The sequence below is a fragment of the Halichoeres trimaculatus genome, unplaced genomic scaffold (genome assembly GCF_033239565.1).
Source record: "Halichoeres trimaculatus isolate MK-OKI-2021-1 unplaced genomic scaffold, fHalTri1.1 fHalTri1_scaffold_15, whole genome shotgun sequence".
Taxonomy (NCBI): Eukaryota; Metazoa; Chordata; class Actinopteri; order Labriformes; family Labridae; genus Halichoeres; species Halichoeres trimaculatus.
Window position 1 is genome coordinate 19764661 of NW_027437193.1, and position 11445 is coordinate 19776105.

Consider the following 11445-nt stretch of genomic DNA (forward strand, 5'->3'; position numbering starts at 1 on the left):
CTGCTTGCAGCTGGTAGAAGATTTGAATAGGTCTGTCGTGTAAAGGGACAATAAGGCTTTTGAATCATTATAAAGTGCTGTGTGAGATGCACTGGTCACACAATTAACAGAAATTCAGTTACAGATATTGCACAAAATAATGTGTTTACTAAATGAAAGATTAATTTAATTAATATTATTTCTATTCAATCAGGGAAACCTCTTTACAATAAAAAAAAGCTCTTTCTAGAGTGACCTAGCCAAGAAAAGCAGCTGCACATGATCCCAACAAAGCTTTAACACAAAGTTTAAAAATCTGTCAACATCTTCTGGATCACATAACACAGCCATCAAAGTTTCTACAAGCTAATGCACCTTTCTCCAGCACGTCACCCAAACCCAAATTTTCCCACATTCAAGTACACATCACTATTGAAGTAATTATTTTTTAAAAAAGATAGAAAGAAAAATCTTTTTCTGTTTTTTCTTAATTTGAACTATTTTTATAATAAATATTGACGTTGGTCCTTGTGGTTTTGCTATAACTATTATCATTGTCGTTGTTCGGTGTAACTTACAATTTTAGACATCGACATAACCACCATAAAAGTCATTAAAACTGTCACAGAGTGTGCTAATCTAACGTTGAACAGAAGTCGAAAGGCATTTTGGGACTTGTAGTTTCTATTGCATCTAACGCTCTGATTGGCCACCGTATGACCTTTCACTCGTCACGTGGTTTAAAAACTTCAGCAGGATGGCGCGTAAAGTTGTCAGACGACCCTACTGCGCAGCTCTCAGGTTCTAGGGTTTGTTTACAGTTTCTTGGGGTTATAATCACATTATCAGGTAAATGTACAAGTGTTTGGCTTATTTTATTCATTTTCTCACTTTCCTTCTTGGCGTTTAGAGCACAGCCGCTGTCTGTTGCTGCTGCCGTATTAATCTTTACTAGAAGTGAACTGCATTGCCACATGAGGCTAACTTTGTATGGGTATTTTCTTTAAGGGTAGTGTATAGCGCTGAAAACTGCCCCTGTCTCACTGTGCTCTGGTTTCCTCCAGTCATGAGTGTGTTGGAGGTGAGGTTTATTGGAGATGAAGATGCTCTGGAGCACATCGTGGACAAACAGGAGGGTATGGGTACTAGAGATTGTGATTAGATGTCTGTGTATTAAAGTAAATTTTTTTTATCTAAATACCCGTGTCTGTGTTTGTGTCTGTGTTTTGACCTGTTTTTAATGCATAGGTGTGCAGAGCAGCAGTGGAGCTGTCCAGAAAATGGTGAAGTTTAAGAGCCCAGCTGGGAGACGGGCCAGAGAGGATGACGAGCATGACGAAGATGAAAACGGTCTCCTTGATGAGCAGAATTACATCCATGCTTTGGGAACAGGCAATGCAGAAGGTGAGGACAATTTCAGACATTTCGAAATGAAATCTTAACCCTTCTAACAATCTTTTGGTGTCAACCTCTCTTGATGATGTTTAAACTCAGCCTTTTGAAGCCTGTTGCTATAATGTGCAGCGGGATGCCCAGCTACTGATGACTGTACTATTAGTAGAGGTCAGATATGTGGGTATAAATATAGTATGTTAGTTAATATTGGTTGATATTGGCTTATCACAGAGATTTCTCATTACCTGCTAATATGTTAACGGCATGAACAGATATGTTAATTTGTTGTACAGAACATTTAATACTGAGAACAACTGTTGTCATGACTTTTAAAAGGTGTCATCAAGCAGGTAATATGCTCCAGCTCCACATGGCCTGCATGTTGACAGTAAACTAATAGGTAATTGATCAGCTACATGTTTTTGCAAAACATCCAGCTGTGACAGCGCTCAATACTGATTCATGAGGTTTGATCATTTTTCATATCATTAAGTTTGCCCTTTTAAGTTGGCAGCCACGTATCTGCCCCCACGTTCCCATCAATGCATAACCCAAGCAGAATGTCTGGGTCTAAATGTTATTTTTGGTCATGATTTCATTGTCCTCTGCTGCTTTGATTTGCTCACATGCAGAAATGGTGCTTGGTTAATTTGAGTGGGTTAAGAAAATGACTGTACTCATTACAGATGATGTTTTATACTTTGCCTGAAACTATGTGTCCCCTTCTTTTCAGTCCCTTGATATTCCCTTTTTATTAATGAATGTGTACTGATACAGTTATAAAAACATCATAAACATTTCTTCCTGATGTAACAAGAGGCCGGTGTTTTGGGTGCTGCTCATCATATAAGATGCTAATTCCATGTTTTCAAACTTGTTTGGTGTTTGTTTTTGATTCTACAGAGGATGAGGAGGGTTTGTCCAGAGTGGCTGGGTCATCCATTTTCACCTTTCAGAAAGTCAGACGAGGACACAGCATGGCCCAGACAGGTAGGAGTCTTTACTCTCTGTCAGATATGAACTAATTATTGTAGGATGATGCATTTGCTGTATTAACCGGATAATTATTTACTCTGTTGTCTGGCTTCTTAACTTTCTGATGTTTGTTTTGTTTATAGCGAGCGAGTTGGCTCGTACACCAGCGAAAAGTGTGACCTTCAGCACAGCCCCCAACCCTGAACCGTGCACTCCCACCCGAACAGGCCGCAGTGAGTCCAACAAACTTTTTTTTGTATTTCTATCTCCTTTCACTTAAAACCTAATCTGTTTTTTCATTTTGTGCAGACAACAGAGGTGGAAGCAGGACTCCACAGAGGGTGAGACGTTTATGTCTACTTTACACTCAGCAGCTCATCATGATGTAGATTGCTTTACTTAGTTTAACCTCTTCTCCTTGTCTGACAGAGCAAGAAGGTTCAGTTTGTCTCCACCACTCCCCACAGGCTGAGGAAGAGGATAACCAGTGAGTTTACCATATTAAAAGATGTGGAGTCTCTTGTAATGAAGAAGTGCTTTGGGTTTGACAGTATCAAAATCCTGTGATGTTTCAGCTCCAAGCTTACGCTCAGACAGCGATAGTGAGCTCTCTCCCTCTGACTCTGGAGAGGACGAGGAAGATCAGAATGGTACGGAGGAAGAGAAGAGTATGAGGAAAGAAGACAAGGAGAACTTGAAGACACCAGTAAAAAGCTCTAAGAGTTCATCTGCAGCTCTCTACAAGACTCCTGCCAAGAAGAGTAAAACCTCTGAAGCCCTGAACCAGCCCAGTATGGTGGAGGAGTATTTTGAAGCTCACGGCAGCTCAAAGGTTCTGACCTCAGACCGCACACTGGAGCGTTTGCACACGCCTAAGCTTGACAGGGTGGGTAAAATGGCAGCCTTGGTGTTCTGTTCAGTGAGCTTACTGAACTTTACAGTCATTTTGTTGAGGTGATTTTTTTTTATCTGCAGGAGATGCTGGTCCAGCTTTTGGAAGGAAAACCATCCTGCTACTCCAAAGAGATCCAGCAGCTCTTCAACAAACACAAGAAGCACTTTAACAAATGGATGTTACAGCTACAGTGAGTGAAGTCCCTTTTTTTCATGTTTTTATTTTTGTTATTTTTGAATTTTGGAAAAAAAAATGTTTTCTCCATTTTCTGTTTGTGTAGGTTGGGATTTAATGTGCTTGTCTACGGCTTGGGCAGCAAAAAGTGTCTGCTTGAGGACTTCCGTGCAACTCACTTGGCTGATGAAATCCACCTCGTGGTTAACGGATTCTTCCCCTCCATAACTCTGAAATCAGTCAGTATGCAGAAACGGAACCGTCCTAATTGAGCTTTTTTTCTCTCAAATTATCAGTTAAACTGAGACGGGGGGATCAGAGACCAAATCCAGCAATTAATGTCTGTCAAACAAGTTATCCTCTCTAAACCCATGAGAGGGAGACAAACCTTTTTTTTACTATGAAAAACAGAGCAACTGTTTCGTCTGGGTTAATGGGCTAAGAAGCACGTTAAGTTATTTCAGACTCCTTTTAGAAGTTGGCTCAACAAAGCCTGAAGCTCCTGTTAGAGATCCTGGATATCATGAGGCTGCTTATGAGCTTTCTTTGTTAATATCAGCTTTTTGCACACTGGCATGGGTGGAGTATTTTGCTTCATTTGATACTTTTTTCATGAAAATGGTGCTGATCGCCACCTGTTTGTTGAAAGACAAACGGATCTTGTTGAAATTTTCAGGAAATGTTCAAAATGGGATAAGGAAGGAGTGATAGGATTTTGGAGGTGATCTGGATCAGCATAAGGATACAGGATTTTTTTAAAGGATTCTTCATCATTGTAAGATAGGGTCGTTTTCATCATATGTTTATATAACTCCACCATAAATGGTTGGATTGCTTTGCAAATCAATACAAGACAAGGTCACCATAATTTCTGACAGATGTAAAAGTATGATCCAGATCCTGGCAATATTCAAGATCCAGAATATGAAATTTGTCCTGGGTCATCATAATTTTCAACACTGTCAGGTAGCAAATTATTGTACAAACCTGCAACTAACACCAAATTTTAGCAGACAGTCTGCTGAAAGGGAGTAAAACATTAAAGTAGGACTAAAGTGTTGACAATATGCTTGGTGGAGGTCTGCGCTCTCTAAGTGCTTTTCTAGTTTAGAAATGAACCTGTGTATTTATGATGTATTTGAGCTTTACATCTTCAAGTGTCATAAGGACAAACGTGTGGAACCACTTTTGATGGATTTTGTCGTTTTTAGTTCCGCAGCGTTTTGAAAACAAAGGAACATTTAATCATCAGCGGTAGAGGTGGATCTTTGTTTAAGTCTTTAAGGCTCAGGCAGCTTTTATCTGATTTCAGATCCTGAATGCTCTGGCGTGTGAGGTTCTGGAGTACGAGGGAACTTTCCGGACACCCTCAGATCAGCTCCAGTACATCACTCAGACTCTTAAAGACCGTGAGTGTGTTAAAAGATCAGAATTTGTTTTTTCTTTTTCTTGTGTCTAAAAGCTGTGTTTTAAAGATTAAGCGTGTCCTGGCAGGTCCAGATCTTCACGTGTACCTGCTGATCCATAATATTGATGGACCGATGCTGCGAGGAGAGAAGACCCAGAGTGCACTTGGTCATCTGGCTTCCCTGCCCAACCTGCACTTAGTGGCATCTTTAGATCACATCAACGCTCCTCTGGGTAAGAACATGTCTCTAACAACAAGTTAATTTAATGAAACATTCACTGTAGCTGAAACTTCTGGGTGTCCTCCAAGTGTGGGACCAGTTCCAGCAAAGTCAGTTTAACTGGCTGTGGTGGGAGTGTGTGACGTTCCAGCACTACGCAGAGGAGACGTCGTACGAAAACTCTCTCTTGGTGCAGCAGACTGGAGCTCTGGCTCTATCCTCCCTCACACACGTGCTACGCAGCTTGACACCTAATGCAAGGTACCGTACAAACCCTTTGCTGATCATTTGTCAGAGCTGCTACTTCTGTAACTTTTCCATTCCTATGTGTTTTTTCTATTTGCAGAGGAATATTTAAACTGCTGGTGAACTTTCAGCTGGAAAACAAAGATAATCCTTCATACACAGGTGCCCAGCGTCTCCAAACTACAAAATGCTAAAACAATGTGACAGAGTTTCTTTATGGTTGAAATGTTTTCTTTCGCTGCATGCAGGTCTCTCATTCCAAGATTTCTACCAGCGATGTCGAGAGGCGTTCTTGGTGAACTCTGACCTCACGCTGAGGACTCAGCTGACTGAGTTCAGAGACCACAAACTGATACGGACGCGCAAGGTGGAGTCATGTTTCTTCTCAAACTCACAGTCACTGAAAACTTTAATTCTGCAAAAAAAATGTTTTTTACGTGTCAATATCCATGTTTCCTTTCCTCAACTCTTTGTCATGCATCTTGGTCTCTCTAGCCTGAGATGCAGAGAGTCAAATAAACCAGAAAGTAGTTATGCAGAGGCATTCCTCTTGACACATCAGAGCCTCCAGATGTCATTTTAAATGGATGACAGTTTAATGTTTATGCCCTTTATACCTTTCTGGAATTTTTAATTTTTGTCTAATGAAAATAACTCTTATCTTAACTTAAATTAGACTATACTCAAGCTGTGTCACGGATCTTGCAGCAATCATTGTTGACAGATTTATCCATTTGTCCTCAGTGCTTCATCTGCAAGCCTTCTTTCTCTGCCAGGTGCATTTCAGAAATTATGTCCATGATAGCATGGAGGAAAGATGAGGAAAAAACTGTCAAGTGATAAATAACCTTATTGCGTACCTCACTTACACTTCTTTTCTAAAACTTCCCCAGGGTGCAGATGGAGTGGAGTACTTGCTGGTTGCTGTGGATGCGAGCACTTTGATGGATTTCCTGGAGAATGAGGCGTGTGACTGAGAAAAGAAGAGATGAATGTGGACTTTGAACCCTTATACATCAGAACTGATATTGTTGGCTTGAGCGATAACTATTACTCAAAGGCTAAATGACACCTGATCGACAGATGACATGAGCCTATCTAATGGTTTTCTCTCGGCTTCAGTTAAAGACTTGACGCTTATTGTCAGTGAAATGTTTGGACTCGTCATAAATGCTCCTTGAACCACTATGATGTTCACCTCCTGTTTGGTGTACATACACTTTTTGATACCTCCTGATAAAATAAAGTCCACACTTTCAGTTGTTCATTGCAGTTTATTCTCTTTAATTACAGAAATAGATTTACGTTTAGCAAAACTTACAATCGTTTGTTCTTACGAGGCAGGTCGGCATGCTGCTGTAGAGAATCAACCGTTTATTTAGGAAGTTAATGAAATTATTCAGTAGAGCTGCACATGAGAAAGCTGAGGGACAAAGAGGAAGAGCTCAGTCAGATAACATCACATGCAAATCAAAGCCCAATTAGAAGGTAATGGGTTATAAAAGTATCAAGTGTTTTGGGGGTGTGCTGTTTTGGTGTAAAAGGGGGATGTTCTGGTTAGAGGAGGCGAAAGCAGCAGGGGGTCTGGTCCTGAAAGCATGCTGGGAAATTGTTCAGTGTTGTATGTCTGCAGTTTTCTGTGTCTGCAGTGAACTGTTGAGTGATTCCGAGTTCAGTGTGTAAGTCTGGAGTCTGTTTTGGGTTGCTGTGTGTACGACAAGAAGCTCCTCTTCATCTAGATCGTTCAGCAGGAGAAGAACTGCATCAAGTGTGTGTGCCTGGAAATACAAGACATCACAAACCCACAGAGATTTGTCAAAGAAATTATATGGTGAGTACATTTCAAGTTAAAGTGAAGCTTACAGAAAAGAAAATACCTTTTTCATTGCGGGTTTGATTTCCCTGGTGGATGGAGAGGAAAGAGAGGGGAACTTGTCTCTGGAGAGGGGCTTCATCCCCAGCTCTTCTCTGATTTTACTGAAAACAAGCAGTGGATTATAGTTCAACACAAACATTTCATCCAGTGCATGTCTTATTTCTGTTTCCTCTCCTGATGAGAATCACCAAAGACCCAACTATATAATAGCTACAGCAACTTTACTTAGGGTGTAATATTGTAATACGCTTAGCATTATAAGAAATGTATACCAAACCCCTTTTTTGCACTACTAATTATGCATTTCTAGTGACAATTATTCAAGTAGAAAAAGGAATCATAAGTACATCTCTTGCAACTTTAATTAAAATTAATTAATTAAAAACCTGCCATAAATCTGTCGTGTGCGCCATCAGCAGTCAGTGTTGCACTTTCTGCAGTGAAGCCCAACTTAATACAAGTCTTCCTTATTCCTGTAGTGCTGTCCATGCAACCCATAAAAAAGGATTGTAGCAATCCCTTTAGCAACCAGAATATTAAAAAAAAATCTGCTGACTGTCTTTGTATCCATACTATGATCACAGTTGCTGTGGTGATTTATTTCACACATCTTACTTGGTCTCCTCCATGTTGTAGTTCAGTGGGTCGTTCTCTGTCTCTGCATCTTGAAGTCCATTTGTGGAGAGCTGGTTTTGAAAGTTGCCTGGTGGGGTTGTGACCACTTCACCATCCATGAGGGCTAGTGCAATCTCCTCCTCTGTCACTACTGCAAACATCACATGGCATTTGTGTCCATCATTACATTCTCTTGTGAAAAAATGCTTTATGAAGAGTTTTTCAGTCAGTGAGTGTATACACTTCTGATACAAATGAACACAAGATCACTACACACTCACCTTGGTTGTCCAGTTTCTGGAGGTGAGGCAGGCAGCGCAACACGGTGAGCCGATACTGACTGGAGTCAGATCCACAGCAGGGGTTTTCTGCCAACCAGAGGACTCTAAGACGTGTCAGCGGGCGCAGGTGTGAGAGCTCAGAAAGTGAGGGTATCATGTTCTTCCTCAGGTAGAGCTCACACAGAGATAGGCAGCCAGACAGGGGAGAGAGAGAGGAGATGCTGTTCACACTAAAGAGAGAAAAGACAGAAAATTAAAATAATATTCATAGACTGAGTGACTGAATCATGTGGATGTAAGTCACTTCACTCCAAGTCTGGATGTGTCAAAGTATGCAAAGAGTTAAATAGACCAACCTGAGTGTCAGCACCTCAATGTTTGGCATTTGAGAGAAAATCGAAATCTTTAAAGAAAGAAACAAAGGGTTATTTTGTTGCATGCATGAGAATAACCTGAAGCCAGAATTAGATGCACCCGTTTTCATTTGGAGTACTCACATCAGTTAGGTTGCATCCCCTTTGAAAAGAAAATGCAGAAAATGTAACTACAAGTTTAAGACAGGGTATAAACCGTAAAAGATGACTGTACTATGGGCAAAAAATAAGACCAGCATCTTCCCAGTGAGCTAAGAGGGAGACACTTACCAGCAGTTCAGTTTCTTCACACTTTCCAAGTCGGAGGCCTTCGCCTTAGCAAGAACTAGTTTCCGCGTTAGCTTCATAGCATATCCACAAACACAATCGTTAGAGGAGAATACTTTCACCGTGATTTATTTTTACAAACAACAGGCACCGCATTATGACGGACTGCGTGGGCAAACATATCAACTCCCCTGCAGTCGGATATGTTGTTGTCCATTGCAAACATACGCATGCGCGCAACGACCTAAGCGTCCTTAGTTACAGCCTCTTCCTGTAAAATTATTCCATAAATAATATCTCATAAAAAGCCTTTTTTGCTAAACAGTTTATTCACAAAAAGGGTAATTCGTATTTTTCCCACGTTATTTGCAAAATAAAAAGTTATTTTATCTTTTATGTGGCAGTGTCTATATTCAACAAGAACTCAAAGCCCCACAATGCAGCGTAAACGACTGGGTAAATCGCGCCTGCGCGATGGGTACTCCCTCTTTGGACCAACGTCTCCTCTGAAACGATGGTGAGCCTTGACAGCCCCCTTCCAAATCTGAATCAATCTGTCGTTTATGTGGAACCAATGTTACATATACGAATATAGAAGCATAAGGGTGTCGTATTTTTATGAAACCCATGTATTATTTTTGTTAAATTTGCTGTGATTATCAGTAAAAACAGTGTTTTCATGTCTTGTGGAGACAGTAATGGCTGCCACCAGAGCCAAGTACCGGGCTGAATAGCTGTGTCACTTTTATAAGAGGTTAAGTCTCCTTTCTGCTCTAGTGTAGGCGTTCGGCAGCTTCTTATTTTAAAGCGGGTTAGTGTGTTCACGTACTTGAGGTGATTTTCGTCTTTAAATTCAGTGTGTTGGTGTTAAATTGGGCTGTACTATGCTAGGCGGCTAACTGTGCTAACTCCTAGTGTCAGTAACTCAGTCCCCTCTTGATCACCCTCTTGCATTTAATTTGCCTCGAACATTTACTGTGTTATCAAAGAGCTCTCGTTTTGAACTATATTTCTAATATGTGGCTGATTTTATTTCAGTTCAACGGGTGTGATTAGGGCTTTAATCCATCATTGTCATTGTTCTTACTTCACGTCTGTTAATGTTGTCTTCAGGCCAAGCGTACCAAGAAGGTGGGGATCGTTGGTAAATATGGCACACGTTACGGTGCATCGCTGAGGAAGATGGTCAAGAAAATTGAAATTTCCCAGCATGCCAAATACACCTGCTCCTTCTGTGGCAAGGTAAGAACAACATGGTGAGCTACATCAAATTTGTGTGCATTGTACATGCTTTTAGAGAGAGCTGAGTTCGATTGTGAAATAATGCTTAAAATTTCAGTAGTCAGCGGGATGGATCTCAATGTTTTGACAAATAGAGGAGTAACATAATGCTATGTTTGAACCCACAGACCAAGATGAAGAGGAGGGCCGTCGGTATCTGGCACTGTGGGTCCTGCAGGAAGACGGTAGCTGGAGGTGCTTGGACTTACAAGTAAGTTTAATTCTGCATTTCTGTTATTTTACTACCCACCTTCACAAACATGTCTTGGTTCCAAATGTTGATGCTGTAAAAGTTTGCCGGAAGATTTTTGTTTGAATGTGCTGTTGCAAAGGCAGTAATTCTTTGCCTGATTAGCTGAGTATCATTCATTCTTCAGTATTTATCCAAAACGTTAGTACTCCACAGTGGTTAGTAAGTGAACAGCTTGTTTTGATTGGATCAGTTAAAATAGGAAGTTGTAGGTAACCCTTTCAAAGCTTGGTTTTAGGGGCTCAGTGTAATAAATGCAAGTACAGTAATTATTCATTTGGTCAGTGAAGTGTTCTTTGGTTGACAGCACAGTAACATGTTCTCAACCATTTCAGCCAGACTTTGTGAATATAAAGCTAGATCCAACAACTATAATGTCAAGTAATGTTAGTCAACAACTTTAGCCTGATAGGTTTGAGCTAATTGCAGATTTCTGACAGAAAGCTGTTTTTTCATCTCTGACTGCACCTCTCTGCTTGTCTGAAAGATGTCCAAAGAAGCCCTCATAAGGCTTTTTGACAATGTAATGTTTTTTATCTATTTTAGTGTACAGCTTGACAGCAGCAACCAGTTTTTGAAACGGCTGAATATTCATAATGAAGTGACACGTTTATCAGTGTGTCCACAGTATGAACACCAAATGTAGTGACTGTGTAATTAATCATGTTTTTGTTTTTCCTTTCAGCACAACTTCCGCTGTCACAGTCAAGTCAGCGATCAGGAGGCTGAAGGAGTTGAAGGACCAGTAAACCAAGTGCAACGATCACTGGTGGATTTGGGACTTTGTTGTTTTGTATAACTTAACCGACCTGGACATGACATCATCAGCCCAAAATAAAGCGGTCTGGAGCGGAAGTTTTTTGTTTGTGTCCTTTACTGTGTGTGAATTAATTTAAAGAGATAACTACAAACATGTGAAAGATGTTGCAGTGCTGAAAAGTTATGCGTTCTAAGTATTGCTCCAACATGCTGGAGAGCCTCTCGGCCTGATCTTGACCTGGTCATCTGCAGCAATATGTGGTGTAATTCAACTAGCTCTAGCAGAGGTCCTTGTTCATCACTGAACCTTGTATGTGAAAAGTGAAGTCAGGATGTGTGAGCCATGGAAAAGGTCTAACTAAAGACCATCAGTCTGGAGCAACTTTTGCCACATTTCAGTCTGTCATCACTGTGGATTCAAAACATTGTTTAAATGCCCACATGAATGAA

The 11445-nt window shown here is 40.6% G+C and overlaps 3 protein-coding genes across 3 annotated transcripts; 2 read left to right on the forward strand and 1 right to left on the reverse strand.

Moving 5' to 3' along the window:
• Nucleotides 1–684: 684 nt before the first annotated feature.
• orc2 (origin recognition complex, subunit 2) lies at nucleotides 685–6343 on the forward strand. The gene is made up of 16 exons (XM_074689468.1): nucleotides 685–828; nucleotides 1044–1115; nucleotides 1228–1383; nucleotides 2278–2364; nucleotides 2493–2582; nucleotides 2659–2690; nucleotides 2779–2836; nucleotides 2925–3235; nucleotides 3325–3434; nucleotides 3525–3657; nucleotides 4731–4827; nucleotides 4913–5059; nucleotides 5136–5307; nucleotides 5393–5454; nucleotides 5541–5659; nucleotides 6186–6343. The coding sequence occupies exons 1-16, from the start codon at nucleotides 696–698 to the stop codon at nucleotides 6267–6269; spliced, it is 1863 nt and encodes a 620-aa protein (XP_074545569.1). The 5' UTR covers nucleotides 685–695; the 3' UTR covers nucleotides 6270–6343.
• Nucleotides 6344–6546: 203 nt separating this feature from the next.
• cfap410 (cilia and flagella associated protein 410) lies at nucleotides 6547–8936 on the reverse strand. The gene is made up of 7 exons (XM_074689469.1): nucleotides 8709–8936; nucleotides 8562–8580; nucleotides 8421–8467; nucleotides 8065–8294; nucleotides 7784–7934; nucleotides 7170–7269; nucleotides 6547–7070 (listed from the first exon to the last, which is right to left on the reverse strand). The coding sequence occupies exons 1-7, from the start codon at nucleotides 8783–8785 to the stop codon at nucleotides 6906–6908; spliced, it is 789 nt and encodes a 262-aa protein (XP_074545570.1). The 5' UTR covers nucleotides 8786–8936; the 3' UTR covers nucleotides 6547–6905.
• A 215-nt stretch (nucleotides 8937–9151) lies between these two features.
• On the forward strand, nucleotides 9152–11091 carry rpl37a (ribosomal protein L37a). Its single transcript, XM_074689023.1, has 4 exons — nucleotides 9152–9222; nucleotides 9819–9947; nucleotides 10115–10197; nucleotides 10922–11091. Exons 1-4 carry the CDS (start codon nucleotides 9220–9222, stop codon nucleotides 10983–10985), a joined length of 279 nt encoding a protein of 92 aa, XP_074545124.1. The 5' UTR covers nucleotides 9152–9219; the 3' UTR covers nucleotides 10986–11091.
• Nucleotides 11092–11445: the final 354 nt, after the last annotated feature.

Excerpts from the sequence above, each read along its gene's own strand:
- cfap410 (XM_074689469.1), bottom strand. The coding sequence starts at position 8,785 with ATGAAGCTAACGCGGAAACTAGTTCTTGCTAAGGCGAAGGCCTCCGAC. Across the intron at positions 7,935-8,064 it reads CCAGAAACTGGACAACCAAG|TAGTGACAGAGGAGGAGATT; the intron begins GTGAGTGTGTAG and ends TGATGTTTGCAG. Across the intron at positions 7,071-7,169 it reads TCAAACCCGCAATGAAAAAG|GCACACACACTTGATGCAGT; the intron begins GTATTTTCTTTT and ends TTGTATTTCCAG.
- orc2 (XM_074689468.1), top strand. The coding sequence starts at position 696 with ATGACCTTTCACTCGTCACGTGGTTTAAAAACTTCAGCAGGATGGCGC. Across the intron at positions 2,837-2,924 it reads GCTGAGGAAGAGGATAACCA|CTCCAAGCTTACGCTCAGAC; the intron begins GTGAGTTTACCA and ends GTGATGTTTCAG. Across the intron at positions 3,435-3,524 it reads AAATGGATGTTACAGCTACA|GTTGGGATTTAATGTGCTTG; the intron begins GTGAGTGAAGTC and ends CTGTTTGTGTAG.
- rpl37a (XM_074689023.1), top strand. Across the intron at positions 9,948-10,114 it reads CCTGCTCCTTCTGTGGCAAG|ACCAAGATGAAGAGGAGGGC; the intron begins GTAAGAACAACA and ends TTGAACCCACAG. Across the intron at positions 10,198-10,921 it reads GGAGGTGCTTGGACTTACAA|CACAACTTCCGCTGTCACAG; the intron begins GTAAGTTTAATT and ends TTTTCCTTTCAG.